Genomic DNA, 23,042 nt, shown 5'->3' with positions numbered 1-23,042 from the left:
GGGGCACTTTGTCCCTTGCTTCCATTTCAATTTTCTTGTGTATTTTCCTGCTCAGAACAGTGACATTGAAGCCTCTGAGTATGCTCTAATGGCCAATTATACAGCGTTCTGCCCTAGGACAAGGTGGCCTAAGGGACAGGCTGCATATTAGCTTTTGATATGTTCTCATTGAATAAAATCTGTAAAAATAAATCCTTGAATTAAACTGGTGGTTTCACAATCATTTAGATCAACAGAGCCCATAGCTGTGTCTCCAGTGCTCACCATGCTCTTGTGCAATGGGGGAAGATAAATAACAGGGTGATATTTTACTCTTCACGTTCTGCCATTGGCAAATGCTTCAGAATGTCCTGTGTGGATTTATGGTGCTGGTGGCTGCCTTCCACGGCAGCCCTGTTAATCATGCAGCCTAATGACTGCAAACAATTCATTGGTCTGATTAGCACCAGCTGAAGTGATTAGACCAATTAATCAGGTGCAGGGTCAGGCTGGGATTGAATGGGGGGTGGAAGCACTTGTATACCTGTTTGTAAACAGGCACTTTCCTCTCTGGACACCGAGTGGCTCCTCTCTGGTTTCCCTGGCTGTTTTTGTGGCTGTGGTGGTTCTTGGAATGCACCACGAAGGATTCAAATGCCTTCTTGAAAGAGGCTTTCTCCCTGGTTTGCTGCCTGTATTGGCTTTCAGCTGTGCCGTTTGTCTGGGAGGACTCCCCCACTGACAAATATTTCACATGGATCAATCTGCAGCAGCTCTAAACAGGCTGGTTGCAGCAGTCGTGTTGGGGTCAGGTTAGTGACCGGTGAGCACTGGAGCCCTGGTTGGTGCCTGCACCTATGGGTCCTCCTGTCCCTGCAGGTTGCAGCTTAAAGCTCTGTGTAGTCTCCCCTTCAAGATCTTAGTTTTTCACAGCTGCCTAGCACAGGAAACCTCTGCAAAGCGATGGCCTGCCAACACCTCCTGTCCCACTTGTCTGCATTTCTCGTGCTCAGGTGTTTATCCATTCCCATGGCCTGGCATCTCCTGCAGGGAAATGCTGTGGCATGCGTGGAAAGCCTGATTTCCCTTAAGTGATGTGTGCGGCTGGCTAAACAGCAAAGGAGCAAAGGGAGAGTGGTGTGAATTACTGAGAGCTGTAGGTCCTTTCCATCCTACGCCCTCCTTAGATGCTGTTTTTTAAATAACCCTCCAGACTGGCAACCTCCCTAGTTTTTCAGTGAGTCCAGATGACCTTGCATGCACCACTCTAGAAACACCCCATTGCACTTGGACAAGAAGAGCTGTGGGGCGCTCTGCCAGAAGCAAAAAGTTTTCTTGCTTCTGTAGTTGCTGCAGCCCCTGAACGGGGAGGCTGCGGCCACGGGGGACCTCAGGGCGAGGGGAGCCTCGTGTGTGTCCCCTGCGTGTGTCAGGCCTGTCAGTCCTGGGGTCCTCTTTTCCCCGAGCTGCAGCCCTGCATGGCTCTGATGGAGACACCCTGAACTGCAGCGTGTCAGAGTTGCGGGACACCAAATACCTGTCCTGTGTAGCTCGCGTTCATCCCATTCACCTGCTGCATTTGCCTGTTCGAGGGCAAGGGCCGCTGGTAATTAGGAGCCCCACGGTGGGCCTGGCAGACCTGGGAGCTTTCAAAGGTTACCGCTCACATGGCTGGTTCCTGCTCCCCTGGACTGGCTCTGCCAGTGGCTGAAAATGTGTGTGATGGGGCTGTGCCCTTTGGAAAAGGTTGAGGCTGCTGCAGGTTTATTGCCCTGCCGGTGTGTAGGGAGGGGACCTGGGGAAACTGGTGGGAAGCGGCGCTGAGTCCTGCTGCCGCCTCTGGAACATGGGGCCGTGCGGCCGGATGGGCCTGGGCCCTGCCCCGTAGCTGCAGAGGTTTGCTTCAGCTCACGCAGTCCCCTCGGGTGCTTGTGCAAAACCCTCCCTGTAGCGTGCTCCTCATAGAAGCTTTTCCCCTCTTACACCAACTTATCTCAGCCTAAACGTGCTTCCTGCTGCCCCAGCTGTGCTGGTGCTTGGCAGGGTTTGGGCAGCACGTGTAGATCTGTGCGACTTTGGTTCGTCCTCCAGATGCTGACGGGCACGCGGGACGTGACCCTTGGCTGTGCGGCTGGCAGGGTGGAGAGCTGGTGTTTTAGGGCGAGCAACTTGAGCGCCCGCATGCGTGCAGGGCTGGGGTGGCCCCGCTCCCCTTCGCGCATGGATGGCGAGTTCTGCACTTGTGGGGCTGCCGCTCTCATCCCTTCTGCGAGGCAGCGAGGTGCTGGGAGCCCGGGAAGCAGCTCAGCTTGAAGGGGCCAGACTGACAGTCTGCCGCCTCGTGCTGAGACAAAGGCTTATCTTGCGGCACGCTTCCACCATTGATATCTCCCTAATATTTTCACTTTTGCAAGTCCGGAGAGCCTCAGTGACGTGGGAGTTGTGAAAGGCTCGAAAGCCCTGACAAGTAGCGGCGAGTGCTGCTTGGCTGCTCTTTGTTCCCCTTTCGCGCGGTGAAGCTGCCGCTCGGCACCGCGCAGGGGAACGGAGCCGCTCGCTGGCAGCTGCTGCCAGAGAAGCTGAACACTGCTCGGATGCGGAGGCCTTTGAAAGGAAGGACGGGCTGGGCTCTGTCCCCCATGTTTGTGCCTCGGGGAGAGCTCCCTGTGCGCGGGAGATCCCGCAGGATCCGTGTGCGCGGCCGTGCTGCACGGCGGCGCTCGGCTCCATTAAATAGCACAGCTGCCCGCACAGCTAAATGAACAAGGCTAATGAACATGTGCGCGAGCTGATGGTTCAGGGGCTAAACTGCCTGTGAGCGAGTGAAACAATTAGGCAGGGAAAGAACCTGAGTGTTTTTTCAAGTGGTAAGGTTGTTGTGAATTACAGGAGGTATTAAAAATGTTGGAGATATATAGATCTAAATGGTTGCATTTGTTTCAGTTCAGTAAAGATGAAGGAACAAAAAGCTTAGTCAAATGTATCATACACTGAAGTTTCACTCTAATTTATCCAGATTGGGGCAAGAATAAATGCATCGGTTTGAGGGATTAGGAATTATTTCTTTTTGTTGGGGAGGAGCCCACCCAGAAGAACAAAGACCTGCAGCAGTTAATGGGGAAGCAAAATAAAGGATACAGCCCTGGCAGAGCAGGCTGGGCACTTGAGCGGAGGGAGAGGAGAGTGAGGCTGCTCGGCAGTATCTCTGGAAGATGGAGGTTCAGGAGCGGCTGCTGCAATTTGAAGCATTTTCCTGTGCATTAGCGCTCCCTCCCAAATGGGCTCGTGTCAGAAGTCCAGCTTTGAAGCTGCCTCTGGCTCGGCTTGAGTGCAGTTTGGGCACCGGTGCCTGTGCATGCGAGGGGAGACGGGAATGCGGGTCGTGGCTTTCTCTTTGCAATGTTTTCTTGGGTTTTAGACCAAAACTCCCATTGCAAGTTGTGTCCCCAGACTTCTCGCTCCAGGAAAAAGCCACATGTTGATTTAAACCTTTTGCCTTCTGGGGTGCTGATCAGGGCTCTCTAGGGTCGGGGACACTTCTCCTGGCACTGGAAGCTCTGGCAGGTGACAACAGCCCAGTTCCCAAAGCCCCCAGTGTCTCCTGGCAGTCCCATCCTGGTGACAAAATCTAAATGTGGCATTCCCAGAGCCACAGGTCTCTACACAAATCTGTCTGGTTTGTGCAACAGCCTCTTTAGTGCATTCCTTTCCATTCATGTCTCGGGATCACTGTGGCATTGATTGAACAGAAGATTCATGGTGGGAAATTAGGCCTCCAGAAGATACAATAATTTAAATAATTGGCAATTTTTGTGTGTATGTGAGAACATGAGAAATACAGCGTGTTCATGCACCGTAAATTCCTCCAGGACCATAGTAGCAGAAGCAGATGAATTCTTATGAAACAAAGATTCTATTTTCATGCAAATGTCCCTCAGTAATAAAGTACCAGGGGAATAAAAATGACAGGGAAATGTATGATGTACAAGCAGAATGGTTTCGGAAGCGGTGTGTTTTCCGTGGAGCCTCCTTTATGCTGCAGCGTGTTGTGCGAGGCAAGATCAGGGTGCACACAAGCAGTGTGATGGGGAAAGCAGCCGATTCTGCTGTTTGCACTGGTTTTAAATAGGATTTCTGCGTAGAAAGGTCTTCCGCAGGCGGGCATGAGACAAGGGAAAGCCTCCAGTGCAGGGGAGTGGGAGCAGCCCTTGTCACAAAGCTCTTTTTAGCTTAAAGCATCAGTGGGAGGAGAGAACAGCCCTGGGAGCGGTTGGAAGGAGGTGCGAAAGCCCCAATTCCGACTGTTTTCCCAGCCCAACCGCTCGCGCTTCCCTTGCGGCCCTGCTTCGTGCGGGAGGGCTGCGCGATCTGCAGCCCGAGGAGCTGCAGAGGCTGCTGCACCTTGCAGGCCCTGGCAAGCTCAGAGGTGCTTAGATCAGGGGCTGCTCTTGCTGCCCTCTGCACCCCAAAAACTCGGACTGCGCATTTGCAAACATCTACGGCCAGGAAGGGGAAAAAACAAGCATCATTTTCCAGGCTACCCGTATCCATGCCTGCCTCCAAAGCAGGATGAAAGTGTGGGGAAACGAGTGCAGAAAGCAGTGTGTCTTGTAAAGAGGAGAATATAGGAACAGCAAACTTGAGGGGTGTCTGGAAACCCTAAGTCTTTAGGCTGTCGTGGAAGTGGATGTGTGCACGCATGCAGATACAATTTGGAGGTACATGCAAAACAAAAAAGCCCATGAAATTACCTTTCAAAGCTGCCAAGTCATTTTGTTCCATTAATATATTTTTGAACCCGAATACTGCATGAAGAGGACATTATCTCAAAGGAAGAAGCAGCCTGTTAATGTATTCTGCCCATAATGTGGTCTCTCGTTCCCTATGCAAAATGCAGACTTTGAGAGGCAAAAAAAGGCAGGTGGACTTATTTAATAAGGGGTTTAAAAACCTGCAAATGAGATGGATTAATTATCTATGAGCTCTTTAAACTTGCACCTCGCTAATGTTATTTCTTTCCTTTCTTTCCAGCTAGTTGTGATAAGACTGTTCTTTTCTAAATGAATTTGTCTTGTCTCTTCAAAGCTGGCTGCTAACGATGCAGGATGCCGAGCGTTCCTCCCTTCCCCTAAACCTCTCCGAGTGGCTGATAAGTGTTTTTTGGAGTTATTTTTGAAAGAAATGGGCAAACCTGTTTTAAGACAGTTTCTCTCCTGTGTCTGAGGCCTTATACTCGTGGTTCTAAGCCTTAGATGAAGGTAAATTAGTCAATGTATAAATTAATTACCAAAAATGACTTAGCCTCTGAGGCTGAAGCAGGCATGGGTGAAGACAAACCTACATGCCAAAATTAAAACCTCAATTAAATTTTGCAAATAATGGATAATTACAGGGCTTTTTTCTTTTTTTTTAACACTCATATTAAATTGTAGGGAATTATTAGATATTTAGCTGACATTTATCCAGATAGCCCACAGCAAGTTAGGTAGCGGTTACATGGTGTAATAAATGTCACCATTTAAAAATTAATTGCTCTGCTATCTAGCTTGCTGTGGGCTGTCTCATTAAATATTAATGGGTGCCTAAAAATATGTTGTGAGATGAAAGGCGTATTTGGATACAGGGTGGCAGGTTATAAAGCACCTGCTGCCTGCGGGGGGAAAGCTGCGTCCGAGCATTGTTGTTCCCAGTCGCGCTGCCGCGGCTCCAGAAGCGCCTTGTGCCACTGTACAGGGCATGGGGAGGCCGGATCGAACCCCCACATGAGGGGTTGTCTTCAAATCCTGAGCGTGACGCTTATCCAGGGCCTTTTTTGAGAGAGAGCATAGGATTTGCTTAGTTAGTTTGGAGAAAATGCCCCTTCCTTTCCTCCAAAGAGGCGGAGAGGTAGAACGTGGCTCATCCGTGCGTGGTTCAAAGCGCCGCTCACCCCGCAAGGAGTGAGCAGATGCGCTGTGAGGTTCTGCTGTGCGCGTGTCCTGTGTCGTTAGCGTACGGGGGAGCTCCAAGCTGCGCAGGAAACATTTGTTTGTGTAAAAATAGGCTGTTGGCAGTTTAAATTGGAAGAAAACACTACTGCTATGAAGAATTTAATGAATTGTTGTGCAACTTTTATAAATATTATCATAGATGCAAAATTCTGTTAGGAAATAAAAACTAGGTTAGTAAATGCAACTGCATCCAGCCATGTGTTGGCACAATGACGTGCTGGGACGGGCGGGTTTCTATAGAGGCAAAGGGAAAAGCCCTTCCTGAGTTAGTTTGCACATTGTCACCAGCACCTGCCCCATCAAAAGACTTTCCCACTGGTCAGAAATGCAGATTAAATCTGGCATTTTACGTCCTGCCCTTCGTGCTTTGGTACCGAGCTAGCTGTGTGCAGCTCCTCGAAGCTCTGCTCCTTCCCTGGGGACTGGAAGGCTGTGCAATAATTACACTTAGTGCTCCCCAGGGAGCCTGCAAAGCTACAGGAATGCTTTCTTAAGAGACATAGCTTTAAACAGGCAAGTCTTACAGCAAATTAAATCAAGCTAGTACCTAATTGCATCTCCAATATATAGTATTTGCCAATGAAGTATCAATCAGCTGCAGTTAATAAAGCAAAGAGGTGATGATTTGCAGTTCCAAAGAGCCTTTTACTTGTGGTGCTCCTGTTAAACCCAGCCTGGGCCTGGTTCTTGCTACCTAAGTCTCTTTAATGCTCCCTGTTCTGCAGCGTGGTCTGAAAGAGCTTTAATCCACACGGTGTCAGGCCTGTCCTGTTTCCACTGAGCAGATGTCAACCCGAGTTTGAGAAAGCAGACCAGACCTCCGTTTTATTGACAGTGTTCCTGCAGCCTTGACTCGGGCATTGGCATGATTGTATTTGGAAAGCTCTCCCTTGATCCTCAGCGGGCTGCTCTGACAGGAAAATCCTCATTCACAGCTGTAATGAAAGCATGTTGTTGATGAAGAGCTGAATTAACGAGGCCTGTGCATTGATCCTTGTTTATAGATGCACATCTTGGGCCTGGGTTCTCTGCTGTCTAACGAGGCTTGAGCTCCCGCTCGCAGCCTCTCTCCTGCCTGCAGGACTCGGTGTCCCCTGCTCTGGCTCTCCAGTGTGTGAGCAAGGCTTAAGCAAGAGCCTAACCCATTGGCATTGTTGCCACTCTTCCAGTTCCCAGACCTCTGCCCCGTCCTGAGCTGTGCTGTGAGCTCGACATCGCTGAAACGGGTGGGTGACCTGAATCTGCAGGGCAAGGAGGGGAGGAAAAGGGGCTGGCACGGAGCGAAGGTGCCTCCTGCTCCGCTGAGGAGCCGGCCGAAGGGCTGGGATGAGCGGGGAGGAGGCCGCAGTGCCCTGGTGCAGGGCGAGGGGCTGCAGCCGCCTGGGCCTTGCTGCATGTCCAGGGGCTGCTCTGGGGCATCATCTGAGGGGACAGGAATGGGACCCATGCGCAGGATCCGTGTTCATCTCCCTCATGCCCATCTCCCTCATGCCCGTCAACAGGCAGGGGAGCGCACAGACCATCCGTACTGACTAATGTGCTGCCTCCGCTGGTGCTGCTGCCTCAAAAGCTTGTCTTATTTAGGGGAAGGATGTAAAGGGAATGATTTCCATTGGCTTCCATTCCATTCCCCACCGGCAGGATCTCATCGGCTCTTTCACACGATGTCCCTTAATCCAGTCACCGTAATTGCAGCATCAGTCAAAAGGGATGATTCTAGGCCTTTCTACCAGAAATAAATGTTTTTCATTCTCAGGATATGCAGCATGACCTTCAACTCTTAATACCCTAAAATAAAGTTCCTCTGAAGTTTCCTATTGATAAGTGAGACTGCAGCATAAAGTATGAGGTTTTCTTGTGATGTGAAGCTTGAGCTTCCTGGTTGTTTATCACCTGAGAAGTACAATCTCTGTTCCCTGATATGTCAGGATATAGACACTATTTATTTGTGTGATGGCTCAGCCTGACTTTTCAATGACTAAAATTTACATCATGGGCTTTCAGTCATACAGGCTCTTAGCTGAAATTCAGGTGCCTTTGATGCCCGTTCATGGGTTAACTGCTTTGAGGAGTCTCAAATTGTTGGTATTGTTAAACAGACAACAAATTTTTCTTTTGATTAGACACTAGGTTAGCACAACTGTCTGGATTCGAGAATTATCTAGGCAGCTTTTGGAGTGAGGCATTTACCCTTGAATATGACAGGTATAAACCATGTTTTCTGTGTCTGTGGGTATTTCAGTCGAGTGATTGATATACTGCTGAATTAGTGCAAGCTTCAGCTGTGTCACTGTGACACAGGGAGCTGGGCCCTGCCAGGGAGATGACCGAGTCCCAGATTTCCAAGGACACTCCTAGGATGGAGCTATCACCGCTAGAAACCTTTGCAATGTGCAGATAGGTGAATTTGGTTTCTAAAGCAAGAGGCATGTAATGTCTGTAGCAAACTCCTTGCAAGGAGAACAGCAGAGCTGAGGGGATGGGGGCGCGGTTGCCTGACTTTGCTTTGGGCTGTGGAAGCAGTTGGCAGCAGGGCTCTGTCCTGCCTGGGCAAGCGTTTGGGCTGGGCTTTGTCAGCAGCTCTGGTGCCTCCCAGTCCCCCTGTACCAGGTGAGACTTGATCCACAGCTGATGGGTTGTGGAAAAGCCCCTACTCGGTCCTCCAGACGTGGAGAGCAAGCAGTGCCACTGCTGCCTGCTTAACATAACACTAATTAACCAAAATCCCCAAGGTTCATCAGCCCGAGGTGCGGAGCATCCGTCCTTGCGGGTGGCTGCCTCTGTTCGCCTCGCGCCGGTGGGCAAAGAGAAGCAAAAGACTCGATAGGAGTTGAACAATAGTCTTTGCACCTGCACAGTGAAAAAGGTAAATAGCAATTACAACTTAAAAAGGAGAGTTTTTATTGTGGCATTTGGAAATGATTTATTTGGAAATAAGACTTTAAAGAAGAAGAAAACTTAACCAAAAGAAATGTATGAAAGATGAGGCAGTGAGTCCACGCAGCGGCTGTAGAGGGGTGACTCAGACTTGAATGGCAGCTGTCAAATGTGCCCCTGAGCCCCAGCTCTTTAATTTGCCTCCAGAGATGAGAAATTCCTTGGTGACATTTAGCCGGGTCTCCCGGAGTGGGAGAGGTGAGGAGCTTCATGGGCCGCCTTTCTGAAGAGCTGTGGCAAGGGATTCAATTCCCCTCTCCCCCAGGGACTGAGGGATCTTCCCAAAATACCAAGGAAAGCAGAGAGCTGTAAGGAGGTCATTAGAAGAATTTAAGGAAGTGGCATTCAGCAGATGTGAGTGACTCGTGGCAGGTGAAATGCTCACCTGCATAAGGGTTTAGGCACACAGATCCCTAGGAAGGCTTTTAGAGAACCTCTTCCTGGAAAAGCGGTGGAGATGTTATCCTTTAACAATACAACACATTCCTCTTAAAATAAGGCCTCTGGAGGAAATAAAGCTTTGAAATTATAATAGGAATTGGAAACGAGTTGGTGCCTTCCGAATAATTGGCAGAAGTTCCCCTAGGGGAGCAACCTCTGGCAGGTTCGGCAGGGCTGGATTTTCTCTGTTCGTGGCTGTGGGACATGTCTAGGGCTGCAGAGCAGCAGGGTCTTCGTGAGGAGCTCTGCTCAGCGCTCTCCATAGGTGCCGTCTCCCAAAGCAGCGGGACTCACTAACCCAGAGGTGCCCATTGGGAGGGGGCGGCTGCATCCAATAGCACTGGGAGACCGAGGGCTAAGGAGCATCTGAGATGGGCACAGAGGGTCAGGATGCTCCCTGAGCGGCCGCAGGGTCTTCCTGCCTCTGCTCCCGCCTTCCCCAGGCCAAATGCGAAACTGGAGCTGTGCGGTGGCATGGGCCGGGGACACAATGGCACCTTCAGCACTCGGGAAGCGCCGGCGGCTGCTGGGAACCGTGAATTAAATTACTGCTAGGAAGCTTGTTTAACCTCGTCATGGGCATGTTTAATTATTTGACAGCTTTTGATAGATAAAGTGGAACATCTAAGTGTCTGTATATTCATAGTGTGTGGTTCAATGAAATGATCTTCAAGCCCTGTAAATGGCTTTGAATGCACTTCTAATAGGAGGCTATATTAGGCATAATAGGACAGGTATAGAGAAAGGGAGAATGCTTCAATTGGCAACTGAAAGGCCTCAGATTCTGCCTGGGCTGACAGTGTGAAAGGGCCTCTTAGAATAACCCATGGAAAATGCAAGAAATGAGTTAAATGTGAACCCGGAGGAAGGTCTTGGCGATTCTGCTTGCAGCAAAAATCTGATCAATCAGGAACACAGAGCGAAACGGCGGTAAAGCCCAACCGCTAAGTAGGTCACCAGCTAACGAGACGGTGACTCACACGGAGACGGGGGATTTAATTTTTAAACACCACATCCCCAGCTTATGTGAAATAAAATACATAGGTTTGGCAGTAGGTCAAATAAGATAAAATATTTTATTTATGGTCTTTCATTCTACTGTTTGCAGTTTTTATTATATTAGCCTATACTGCTATAAAAAGTTATACAACTTCTAATACTTAATCTGATTTTATGAAGCTGATAGATTAAAAACTTCAAGTTCTGTGTCCTCATACTTAAGCAGTGATATATTGTCAGAAAAAGCACAACTGCCATACTCATATATCCTTTAGATTGCATAAAGGGTGTAAGATATGTAACTCAGGTAAAATCCAGATCGATGTTCTCCTGTAAGTGCTATATAAATTGCATATGAACAGTCGATACTGTAATAAATAGCTTTTGCTCTAAGAAAAGTTCTGTATTCACTTGCTCTCCGGTTAAAATCTACCCATGGTTGCAATTAAGATTTCTTTCTTATTGATTAATGAAGAATTAAAACTTACCTTAAAATCAGTTAGAAATGGACTGGTTAATAATATTTTCTTTATAATATTTATAATAATGTCACAAAACTGATGGCACGCAAGGGATATATATGGCACATATAATAATGGCACAAGGGAAATTCATTGTGAATCCATCGAGTCCCGTAGTGCAGCTCGGCCGAGCAGCTGAGCTGCATGTGTGACATGCATGGACAAGCTTCATCCACCAGATCATCCCCTTCTGAAGGACACAACGTGTCCCCAGAATGTCATACACCTGCTGAAGGCAATGGGTCTCTTGGGGTGCTGAAAGGCAGAGTGCAACTCATGGCCAAGGGCGAGATTCCTGTGCTAGACCAGTTCAGCAGCAAGAGGAGCTAGGAGAACATTTTAAACAAAAGCAAAGCCATTCCAGTGAAATAGTGCCCAAAACTTGTGTGTGTGCAGCTCATTGTGCTGGCCTCTTGCAGGTGGAGCTGTCGGTCTGTATCTGCTCTCCATGGGCCGGTGCTCTGTGCAGCCACACAGAGTGGGGTGCAGGGGATAGGGGCCCGTGAGAAGGGTGTATGCAGGATGGGGGCCGTGAGCGTGCAGGAGATAGGGCCTGAGGAGGGTGCGCCGGGCACGGGGAGCTGCAGGTTGCTGTGCGTGCACTGCAGAGGCGGCTGAGCCTGTGTTCATTCCTGGAAGATGCTCTTGCAGCTAAATGCTGCTGTCTATTGATCTAAAATAATGAAATGCATGAGTATTTTTAGAGGTGATGTGAATTTTGGATTAATTAAGAATAAGATTTAGCCTCCTCCTTTAGATGTGAGCTCCTATTAATATGTAATAGTTTTTTATAAATATTAATACACTCATAACACAAGATATATGTGGCACTGTTGGTTTTAATAGATTTTTTTAAGAACATTATAACCGTGAGGATGTTCTCCTCTGTCCTTCTTTAAAAGTTTAAAAAGAAATAATATGGATTTATTCTCCCAGTGTTTATACAAGACTTGAAAAGGGGCCTCCTTTTTAATTACCTTGCCAGCCCATCAGTGAAGGGCTGCAGTGGGAGCACGTGGGAGAGCAGCTGGATGTGGCATCGGATTGAATCCAGTGTAGGGAGCAGCAGGACCCGGAGCAGGGCTGGATGCTGCTGGGACGAGTTCCATTTCCCATGGAGCTCCCAGAGGAGCCTCTCCAGTCCTCCCGGTTTGGCCGGAGATGAGGAATGAAGCAACCCAGGACAGGCTCGCTCTTCTCATATTCTGCGTGCGTTTTGGTCAGTGTTGGGTTAACCTTTGCCAAACTCTTTCATCTGTGGTAATTAGGATGTCCTGCTATTTTTAACATTCCTCATTTCAAAGTTAATCTTCTTCCAGAACAACCCAATTAGAGGCGTAGCACTTCTCACATAGCCCAGAATTGCATAATTGCCTTATTTGATCATTTTATATTTGTAAGGTAAATACCTTATTTTCTTTAAAGGGAGCTATCACGACCTCCCACCTAGTGCATCTCAAGATCTTTCTCATTCCGTGGCTGATTATTAGCAATAAAAGGTAATGTTATTGCGCGGTTGTTTGGAGTTATGTAACGTGCAGGAGCGGGGCCGGGAGCAGCCGTGATGGGCAGAGTGGCCTCGGGACAAGGAAGGGTTAAAATAACCACAAGTGAAGGGGGGGGAGGATGGGAAAGTGAAGCGCATTGGTAAAAATGCTAATGGTTGGCTGGTGGAAATGGCTAATGAACCAGCCCTGGCAGGAGCTGGATAAATGTGCTAAGATGCAGTCATGTAACATTAAAAATATCTATTGCTTTAAAACTTAGTACAGTGAAAAAAATACTGTGTTTTGAAACCTGTAGCAAATTTTCCTGGGAAAGAAAGAAGAACTTGCTTCTATTTTTAAGGAAAATGATTAATATGTGAGTTTGGTATTTACAACACCAGCACTTGAAGTTTTGGTTAATTTCTAATGGGAAGAATGCAGTAGCCAAATAGGTAATGGAAAAGCTTGGCCTTGTAGACAGTGCTCTCAAGCAGGATCCTGCCTAATAAGCGGGAGCAGGGAAAGAGATTGGTGCAAACTCAATCCTTATGGGCTAGAAATAAGATTGAGAAACCCCATCACCTCCATTAGTTATTATTTCATTATGAGGAATGTAATCTTGTCGTTGTAGAAACCTTGGTGCTGACTTGAGGCTAGTGCTGCTCCGTAGGCGGCTCCAGCCCTTCCTCTGGGATGAGCCCCACGCCAGGATGCGGTGCTGGGAGTCAGCACTGCAGGATTGTCCCATGCTCAGAAAACCCAGAGGTTTAAGCAGATTTAAGCGGCCCCCTGCTCTGCCCCGCGTCCTGCCCCACAGCTGCAAAGGGAAATCCTTCCTTCGGGGGCCAAGACGCAGCGCCAGGGACAAAGTGTCCCCTGCAGCGAAGTGTGGAGCAGGGGGCACGGAGGGGCAGCCTGAGCCCAGGGTCCAGCAGGGGCTCGTGCTGCTGCGGGTCCTCGCTCTGCTCCCTGCCCCACGGGACCGCGCGTGCTCCGTGCAGCGATGGGGGCTGCTGCCCACCCATCGCTCCCAACAGCCCCATTCCAACTGAGGCACTGGCAGGTGATGAAGAGCCTGGCAGGTGATGAAGAGCCGGGCAGGGCAGCCTGCCATGGGGAAACTCTGGTGATAGCTGATAACACAGGACGAGCCCACTGGTGCGGGTGGGCGGCTGGCGCTGCCCGAGGGGCCGCCCGGCCGTGAATGTGCGTGGTGGGGACGGCCCCAAGAACATCCATCTCGCAGAGCCGCGAGAGGGTGCAGCGGGGCAGTCACCAGTGAGTTATCCCGGCGCGCCCGACAAATGAAGATGAATTGTGTGACACTGGCTGTTTGTTTATATGCTTTGCACAGCATGCATACGGGTGCGAGCTGGAGGAACGGCGTTAGAGATGACAAACGGAGCTGTGCGTTTTGAGGGGCCTTTCCATAGCGGAGCTTTGGGTGGATGTTGCTGCACGTGGCCAAGGGAATGAGCAAGTGCAGGAAGCTTTGGGTGGAGAATTGGCTGGGCTGGGAGGGCGGCCGGGGCAAACCTGGCCCGAAGCAAGAGCCCGGAGGACAGTGCAGTAACGAGGGTGCTAAATTATGTAGTTCAGATCGGAAAGGAGCAAGTAGGTCTGTGCTCGCTGGCGGAGAGGAAGCCTGGAAAAGCCTCCCAAAGAAGGAGGAGTTTGAAATTAATTGGTGATACTTAAGCGCATTTCCAGCTGGTCACAAGTGGGATGACATGACAGGTCTGTTGCTTTCTAGGGATTGGTGTTTCTTTGCCCTGAATCCACAGCAGTGAGGACTGAAACCGTAACGGGAAGAAATCTGCATTCTCGGAACAAAGCTCTTGCCCTGCCCAAGCCTTTTGTGGGGCCTGCAGCATGTGTCTAATGGAATCGCAAGAGCGGAGGCAGTGTGGGCTGGGGAACATTGTGCATTTGCATTATGTATCTTCAGAGATGCAAATTTATTTTCAAATTAACCCTCAGCTTAGTTGAGTCCCACTGATCTTTTAACAAAGGCATAACCTACTAATCCAAGTCCCACACCGGACTAGCTGCTGTTTGAACAGCTACCTAGATTAGTTTACGTGTTTAAAAGGAAATTTGTATTTATTTGCATCAGGAGTGCAGTTTAAATTGGGGCTGACTTTCTGCCACGTTTGAGAGGTTTCCAGCGAGGGCTAGCGTGAAATCTTAATTCCAAACATGAGCGTCTGGTGCCGCATGTCCATGTGCTCCCGGCTGTGGATCACAGCTGGCAGCTGCCGGGGCGAGGAGTCCTGCGGCTGTCCGGGCACGGAGCGCGACGGGATCACAGGGGATGGGCACGGCCCAGGACGCCGAGAGGCTGCGCCGGATGGCTTCTGTTATCTGCCATCTCTGCGGTGATAAACGCTTATCGCTAAGTAATCCGCAGGCTAATAGGAGCTTTGCGTAGGCGGGTGTGCAATCCGTGACTGTCTGTCAAACCATTTGGCTAATGGAAAGAAAAACCCGGTTATCTCTATTTGGGTTGGATCCCTTTATCTGCCTGTTACTTTAACTCCTTCTCATGGAATCGGGCTAATACAAAATGTCAAAAAAAAAAAAATCAAAAAAAGACGCCCAAACTGAGGGAGCTGGAAAAGCTTCTATTGGCCTCCCTTGGCCTCGTTAAGGAACATGTCTGAATTAGCTGAAAGGTTTTTGTTGGGTGATAGATCCCATGAGCTGGTTCCTTTTGCTTAAAACCCAGAACTGTTTGTTTTGCAATAAGTGCTGTGCACCAGTTCACATGAAGCACAGCACAGAGAAAAACGCATATCATGATTAATGCAGTAGCTTCCCTTGACCCTTTATCTTTCCCCAAACACATGGCAGAACTGCCTTATAATTTCCTATTGTTTTATTTATTAAAATTTTGCTGCTCTTCCCAGCAGTCTTTCCTGTCAAAGAAAGGAACTTGTGTGATCCAAGCAATCCAGCCAAAAACCAGGCCGTTTGCAAATGGCTTCGAGCAGAAGCGTTTGGGGAAGCGTGGCTGGCGGTTATTTACCTGGTGCCCCTTGTTTACCCGGAGCCCCTTATTTACTCAAGCAATGCCAAGGGTCTCCAAGGATGAGCAGCGTTCCCAGGTCCCACGGAAGGGGTTGTTCCGCTTGCTGCTCCCCAAGCACCTTTTCTGGCCGCTTTTGTGGCACAAAGTGGGGCCGTGAGTGTGTTGCTGCTGTCCCCAAGCTGTCACCCACACGGCTGCTGGGCTGTCACTGCTGTAACCAGCCGTGCGCTCCCCCTTCCTGCAGATATTAATTTTTTGTTTATAGAAAAATCAATAAGGTTTGAGTTATCAAAAGCGGTGTGCGCTACTGGGAAAGGCACAAAATCGATGCTGAAATATTGCCTTATTTAATGGCTGCTGTAAATAGCTCTGTTATTCTTTAGTAGAGGTAAATGACAGGAGCGCCCGGGAGGTCAGTGGAGCCGCTCGCAGCCCCGGCCGCCCAGGAGGCCTCGGGGACCTCCCAGCTTGGGACGCGCTGCCGCCCAGGAGGGATTCCCAGCACCGCTGGGACCCGCCGGGCCCTGCGGCTCCTGCTCCCTGCACGGGCTTCCTCCGGCAGCACTCGGAGCAAGCGCCTCTCCTCTTTGCTATGGCTTTAATATTCATGACACATGTAAATTAGGAAAAGGTAATTGCCCCAATTAACACTGAATAGGTTTTTCTCGCACATCTGTGGTAATTTGATGCTTCTGCTTATCGCATAAAAAGTTTCCTGGTGGAGCTGCCTCGCGCGCCGCACGCGGCCTGCCGAGCTGCTGTAATTAAGCTGTGATTAGCCAGCTATAAATATGCCGAATGCGGCCCCGCACACACAGGGCACAGGTAGCCGGCGGTGTGTGGTGGGTCTGGCTGCCAGCAAACCCGGCCTGCCTTTGGTCCCGGTGCTCCGGGGGCCGGCTCCTCCGGTGCTGCCGGGTCTCCAGGGCTGGATTCCCAGGCCGCGCGTTGTGGCTGCTCGGCCACATGGCATCGCGCCCTGGCTGGTGGCTCTGCCTGTGGCGGCTGTTAGCAGTGCCGGGAAGCAGCTCCGGGGCCCTGCAGCCACGTTTCATCCCGTGCATCACGGGCTATAGATTAACATAGAGGCGGAGGGCTGGATGGGTGTGGGTGCCAAGCTGACACTGATGGTTCTTATCGCCTTGGTGCCCTTCCCTCTGGTGCCGCACGGAGCCAGCCTGGAGCGCCTACCTGCCCGGAAGCTCCATCGGGTCCCTGCTCCATCAGATCCCCGCTCCTTAGCCGCTTGCACTGCTGCCTTCCTCCCCTTGCTTCTCCGACGCCGTTTGGGAACATCCCCGTGGGCTCTTGGGCAAGGAGCAGATCCTCCCGCAGCCTCTTCCTTTCCCTCCCGGCTCTGTCCTTGTCCTTTCCGGAGCCCTGGCAGGTTCAAGCTTGGGTTTGGGCTGCTGGGGAGCCACGTGGCAGAGCTGGGGCCGCGGCTGCTGCCCCACGTGGGGTCTCCACGCTGTTGGCTCACATGGGAGCTCCTGGGAGGAGGGCGCCCAGGCTCTCGTGGTGAATGCGACGCCTTAGTCGCTTCCGATGGGGCTTGTGTGGCAATCCTATTTTGTTCCTGTCTGTTCTGCCAGCGCAGCTGAGACCTGCTGCTCCTCTTTGTGCCTCTGCTGTTCCCGGCCAACCCCGCACGGAGAAGTATTGCTTCCAATTTAAAACCAAACTATCTTCATTTGTAGCTGTAAGCAGGCCCATTAGCCGGTCGGGGGAAAGCGGAGAGCAGTTGGCAGATAATTGGAACTGGATCCGCGTGCGGGTCCTGCTGTCACCTGCAGGCTGCGAATCCGCCAGAGGCTCCTCGGCCCCTACCCCAATGGTGAAGGCTCCGCTCGGTGATCCCTGCATGGGGACAGTGCTGGATCCTTGAAACGTTGCTGCTGCGGGCACCACCTGAGCCTGCTGTGCCGTGCTGGGCCATCTGAGCGCCCCTTTCGATAGCGACTCATTAGGCTGTGCGGAGAGGAGGCCGGGGATGGCACCCAGCTGCTTCCCTGTGCCAAGGATGGCATTTTCCAGCCACATCTGCAAAGGGGGACATGTAATTGCATGGTTGTTGTCCTCGGTTGCAGCGAAAAATGTCATTTCCAGTAGGATTTTCTTTGAAAAATGAATGCACCTTTGGATGAGAGGGGATAATTCTAGTGAAAGAACACGATGCATAAAAACCGAAACGTCTCTCTGTGGCTCTGCCAAAATCCTGCTTGTTTTTAGCCCTGTGCAGTTGCTCGACCACCTCCTGCCCACCCTGCTTGGTGGCCCCTTGCTCTGGGCCCTGCTTGGTGGCACTCGCTGCTTGCGGACGCTGCCCGACCGGTGGTTCCCACACAGGCAGATTTGTTTGGCGGATCATCATCTGTTCCCTCTGTGTGCCACTTAAACCGCCTGTTGTTATGCAAATCCGGTAATGTAGTTATGAGTGCTCTCCAGAGATTTCAAATGGCATCTAATCTGGTTAGCGCGTCCGTTCTGCAAGAGACCCGTGTAGCATATTCAGACAAAGATGAAATATTGATGTTTCGTACGTTAGACTAGAGAGAAGCTGCTTTATCCCATTCACCAAATGCTGCAACACTTTTACATGGGTTTCAGGTCAGCAGTTGCGGGGAAGAAGAGCAAACGTGTAAGTGGATAAACGGGAATAAGCACATACGAGGTATTTACGGCTTTTGACAGTACCTGCAACAGAGCTGCTGCAAGCTGCAGGCTCTCCAGCCTGTTGCGGCTGCAAGCTGCCCGTTCTGCAGCTTTGCACGGCCTCGGTCATGGCTCTGCCTTTCCTTGGATGCCGATCAAGGCAATCGGGCACCGTTGCAGCTGCTGCTTTATGGCCCTCCCGCCCGTCGCTGCCGCCCCGTTTGCTGTGCCCTGCTGCCGCTCTACCCTGAGGTCTGCTCAGAGGGCTGCGTTTTGGTGCTCGTTTGCAAATGCAGTTATTTTCTTGTAAACAACTGTTTTCTGGCACTGGCTAAGCTGAAGATAAAAATCCTCTAGGAATGTGCTACTGAGAAAGCCATTTCCTGCTGAAATGAAAAATTACAGAAAAGCCTTTCTGATCAAATGGTGCATTCATTTTGTTAGTTGAAACAAATGTTTCTGACGTTGATAATGCTGCATTAGAATTAGACTAAGGGAAATTAGCTCAAAGTATCTTATTGAAATAGAAAATTTCATTAAAAAGCTGCTATGTTTTGACTCTTTAAAAATAAATTTAAAAGGCAAATGCCTTCAACAAAGAGACGTGAGATTTTCAGTACTTTTCATATAGATGAAATGTTTTTATCAAATTAACCTTTCAACTGAAGACTATAAATACAGTGCAATTCATGGTAATGTGCATATCTGGATTTTCTCTTGCCGTGCAGAGCTCTGGTGCTCCTGGAGGGACAGGACAGGGACAGTAAGGCCTAAGCAGTGGACACCAGGGCTTCCTCAGAGCCCTTTCCAGCTTCTCCGGCCTCCAGCCATGTCCCTCCTTCCCTGCCCGCCTGCCCTTGTGATGCTCCTTGGCAGATGATGGATTTCGGGAGAACATTAGCAATTAGGAGCTGCACTCTCATCAAGGAAAAATAATTAGTGGGAATGCATGCAGTTTACAAAAGCAGTTCAATTAAAGAGAATAACAAGCTTTTTACGGCAACAAAGGAAGGACTAAGTAGACCTCAGTGAGTAAATAAAGCTGTAATCAGGGGGATTAATTTAAAATTGTGGGAAGGCAGGAATTGGATTGATATTCTGGAAGTCTAATGCGCCTTGCGAGGCCAGGAAAGAAAGCTCTGTTTTGAAGGGATGAGGAAGGCTGGTGCACGGCTCCTCTGGGGGTTCCTGTCCTGCCCGGCCGCGTTCGCGGCAGAGCTGGTGCCTGTTCCCCTCCCTGTTGGCTCCAGGCACGCACCGCCAACGGCTTGGGAATTAATTCCAGACTGGACTTTTTTGGCACTTGGATCCTTTTCTCCGGCAGGATTATTAATGATTTTCCTAATTTGAACATACTGTTGACATGAGCCCCATCTGTGAACTCCAGAGTAACTTGCACTCTCGCGCGAAGGCCAGCGAGAAAATAACCGTCCCCAAATAGCAGCGCGCTCCGAGCAGTGCCTGCGGCACGGGTGACGGACCGCAGCGATGGGGCTGTTTCAGCAGGGTCAGAGTCCAACCAGCCACCTTGCAGCAGGGCCAAGTGCTCTATCGCTGCCCTGCGTCCTGCTCGCTCGTGCTGGAGAGAGAACAGTGTTTGCATCAAGGTCCCCAAAGTTTAGATAACCTCCTTCTCCCAAGGGGGTTTTGGGGCAGGATAATGTATAGCCGGTTGCCGGTGTTTGGAATTCCATTTCCTAGAGATGAGGGTTTTATTGCCAGAGCAGCGTTTAAAGACTGCTCTCTATTTTCTTAGCTGGCTGGGAATTTACAGCTTCGAGAAAGAAAAAGAAAAGGATTTTTTTTGATAAGCAATGGGCATGATTTTTATTTATTCGTTTTGATGGAAATGCATACTGTATGAATTAGTCTCACTGGTTATAAGAAATTAGGTACTGGAAATGCCCTGCTTTTTCCTGCAGAGGTGGTTTAGCTGGAGCCTGCCCAGTGTGGCTGCAGGCCGGACTCATGTTCAACTTTTCTTTGCAAACCTGAGGGCAAAAGCATCTTTTTGGCCTCAGGTAGCATCTGTGCAGCTGTAGCACCCGGCGGGCGCGGGAGCCATCCCGGCCGCATGCGCGACACGGCAGCGCTCGGCACCGACTGGACACAGGCACGCATTGCTTTGGTTTGATTTTTTCCTAGAAATTATTTTATTTAAAATTTAAAACCATATTACTTCATACAGCAAACTGTGCACTTTGATATATCACAGTGTCTTAAAAAGGAAAATAATCAGAATTTTTTTCTTTTGTTTTTTTTTGGAAATTTTATTTACATCAGCCTAGAATGATCCGCAAGTAACACAGTTACTATGAAACCAAAATTGTTACAAAATGTTTACAAAAAACTATATTCATAGAAATTCTGCATCTCCACAAAGGAAAATCCCCTGAATGTCACGGAGACCAGTATTTTTCCTTTCTTTCCCATTCTTTTTCTTTTTTTTTTTGGATTTTTTTGTATGTTTTTTTGAGAAACCCGTCAGGAAAGGTGCAGCCAGGCCAGGGTGCTCAGCTGCGCCCCAGCTCCTCAGCACGGCCTCGGCTCCGCTCTCGTGCCCAGTGCTACCTCCTGGAGCTCCTTGGAGGGCAGAGCAGCCCTGGGGTCCCAGCTCTGCTCAGGGACACCTGACGGGACCCATGGGATTGGGGAGTAAAGGGGCTGCCCAGAGAAGCGGCAGCAGCTCTGGCACCCCCGGATAGCCATGAGCTGCTGGGCCTCGTGCCCTGCTCCTTTCGGATGGCACGGACGGCACGCGGGAGGCTTGTAATATCGGCACTCCGGGCCGTGCCGATGCCGGCACTCTGGGCTGTGCTGATACTGGCGCTCGCGGCGTCGATGCCGCGCTCCGAGCCATGCCAATGCTCCAGGCTGTGCCAGTGCTGCTCCGGGCTGCCCGCAGCAGCGCAGGGAGCTCCAGGAGCTGCCATAGGGCACAGAGTGCAGCCGGACCCTCCAGCAACCTCCTGCCCCGGCAGCCGCAGCCTGGCAACGATCGGGGTCTGCGACGAACGTCCCTAGCAGGGTCCCTAGCAGGGCCGCGGGGGTGGCCGGGACTTCGTGGCTGGTCGGCGGGCCGTGCAGGGAGGACGGGCCGCACGCGGGGCCGCTCCTGCCGGCTGGCAGCGGCTCCAGGCCTGGCAGAAAGGGAGCCATGGGACTTGTGCTGTTAATGGTGTTTGTGTAAAAACAAGAAAATTCTACCAAGAAGCGAAATGAATGCGACCTCCCCTGGTATTTTCCTCCCATGCCATTTAAAGCCATTTTGGGGCTTTGTTTGTATCTTTGCCTTGATTGTAAAAATCTGTTTTTACAAGCTTTGAAATTTGTAAGGAAACCCTAAGGTCTGCTCCCCTGGCACTCGCAGGAGATGCTTGGGGGAGCATCAGGGAGCGGGTCCGGCTTTTCCGTTTCGTGCTCTGCATGGGGACCCGTGTCCTGAGCGGCTCTGGATTCCCATGCCTGCTGCGCGGAGCAGCGCGAGCGCAGGAAGCACCGAGGCTGCGTTGCTGCTGTTAGGAATTCCAGGGTTCTGCCAGTCAGGAGCGGGACCGGGAGCCTGAAACTGGAGCTCAGCTTCTCGTTTCCCATTGCAGGAATCTGTAGAAAGGCTCTGTCCTCCACCTGTGCCACTTAAAACCTGTGTGAAAGCTGCAGGGGATATAAGCGAGCTTTATTTTTTCTCAGCAAATTATTAGGAATGTGACGCCCATTGAATTGGCAGCTTTCACCTCTCATTTTTCATGGCTTGTATGAAAAAAGGGCAAATGCCGCATCCTTTCCTTGCATATCATTGCTGGAGTCGGTGTAGGACAAACCCGCTGCTGTGTTTCAGATGGCTGCGTGGCTGCTTGTCGTTATGGAGAGACAAAATAAGGACAAACGGGGCTCCCTGATGGAAGCTCTCTCCCCTTGAGCTAATTTGCTACTTCAGGGAAAGAAACAGGTGGGGAAAGAAAATGTTACCTAGCTGTGAACAGGTTTGTCCCTTTGGGCAAAGGCAGCCGAGGGGAGGCAAACGGGGTCAGCGGCGGGGATGGGGGCGGCCCCGGCTCCGTTGCACCCTGCTCCGCGCGGGGTCTTTGGTAGCTCCTCTGCCGTGCCAGGCCTGTGCGGGGTCCCTGCGCTCCCGCAGGGGGCTGCCTGTGGTGCTGGTTCCCCAGGGCGTTCGGTCCCGCAGGGCCCCATGGCAGCTGCTCGGGGGACGTGCAGCGACGGTGGGCAAACCGCGCGGCCCTGCTTCTCTGCGGACAGGGCGCTTCTCCATCGCTGTGCGGCAGATCCTTGCTCACGTGGACATCCCTTGCTCTGTGCAGGCAATCCTTGCTCCACGCGGGTGATCCTTGCTCTGCACGGCCGATCCTGCCACCCGCGCAGGCATTCTGCCTCGGGGTCTCGTTGCCTCCGCCTGTTTCCAGGATGTAAACCTCAGGCTCGTGCTGCGGGTACGCTTAGACTCCATGAGGCTTATAGGATCAAAGCTTAAAAAAAAACAAAACAAAACAAAAAATAACCCAAAAGCCCCAAGACCCATGTTGCAGTCTATGCTTTGAAGTTCTTGCTTCAATGCCGGTGAATGATGCAGTTGTTTTAAAGGCCTTGTTCTTGAAGTGAACCAAACCAGGCTTGTTTTTCCCTTTTTTTTTTTTTTTTCTGTTTTTTTCTTTAGTTTTCAATCCGTTCTCCCCCGACGCGGAGCGCGGGCAGCAGCGGTTCCTTCCCCAGCGCCCGGCGTGGCTCCCTAGGGGAAGACGGGCGCGAGGCCGGTACCGCAGGCCATGCTGTCCTTGCCGGGCAGGCGGCGGTCGTTGAACGTGTGCATGTTGATGACGGCGTCGGCCTTCACCATGACGGGCGCCGGGGGCTTGTGCTTGACGCGCCGCTGGCAGGTGAGCGCCAGGCGCAGCTCCGAGGCCACGGCGCTGCAGAAGGAGCGCTGCGGGAGAGGAGCCGGCCGCTGCTGCGGGAGCCGTCCTGCCCGCTGGGCACCGCGCTGAGACGG

The 23,042-nt window shown here is 50.9% G+C and overlaps 1 protein-coding gene across 1 annotated transcript in view; it reads right to left on the bottom strand.

Annotated features, from left to right (window-relative positions):
- Nucleotides 1-22,723: 22,723 nt before the first annotated feature.
- The window catches only part of GRIK3 (glutamate ionotropic receptor kainate type subunit 3), a 57,373-nt gene continuing 57,054 nt past the window's right edge, over nucleotides 22,724-23,042 (bottom strand). Inside the window, exon 16 of the mRNA XM_026043360.1 lies at nucleotides 22,724-22,976. Coding sequence (XP_025899145.1) covers nucleotides 22,782-22,976 — 195 coding nt within the window. The 3' untranslated portion in view covers nucleotides 22,724-22,781. The remainder of the gene's footprint in view (nucleotides 22,977-23,042) is intronic.

Source organism: Nothoprocta perdicaria, unplaced genomic scaffold (assembly GCF_003342845.1).
Source record: "Nothoprocta perdicaria isolate Ctin4 unplaced genomic scaffold, notPer1 scaffold_33, whole genome shotgun sequence".
NCBI lineage: Eukaryota > Metazoa > Chordata > Aves > Tinamiformes > Tinamidae > Nothoprocta > Nothoprocta perdicaria.
The sequence above is the reverse complement of the archived record's forward strand: the minus strand, read 5'-3'. Positions and strand labels throughout refer to the sequence as shown.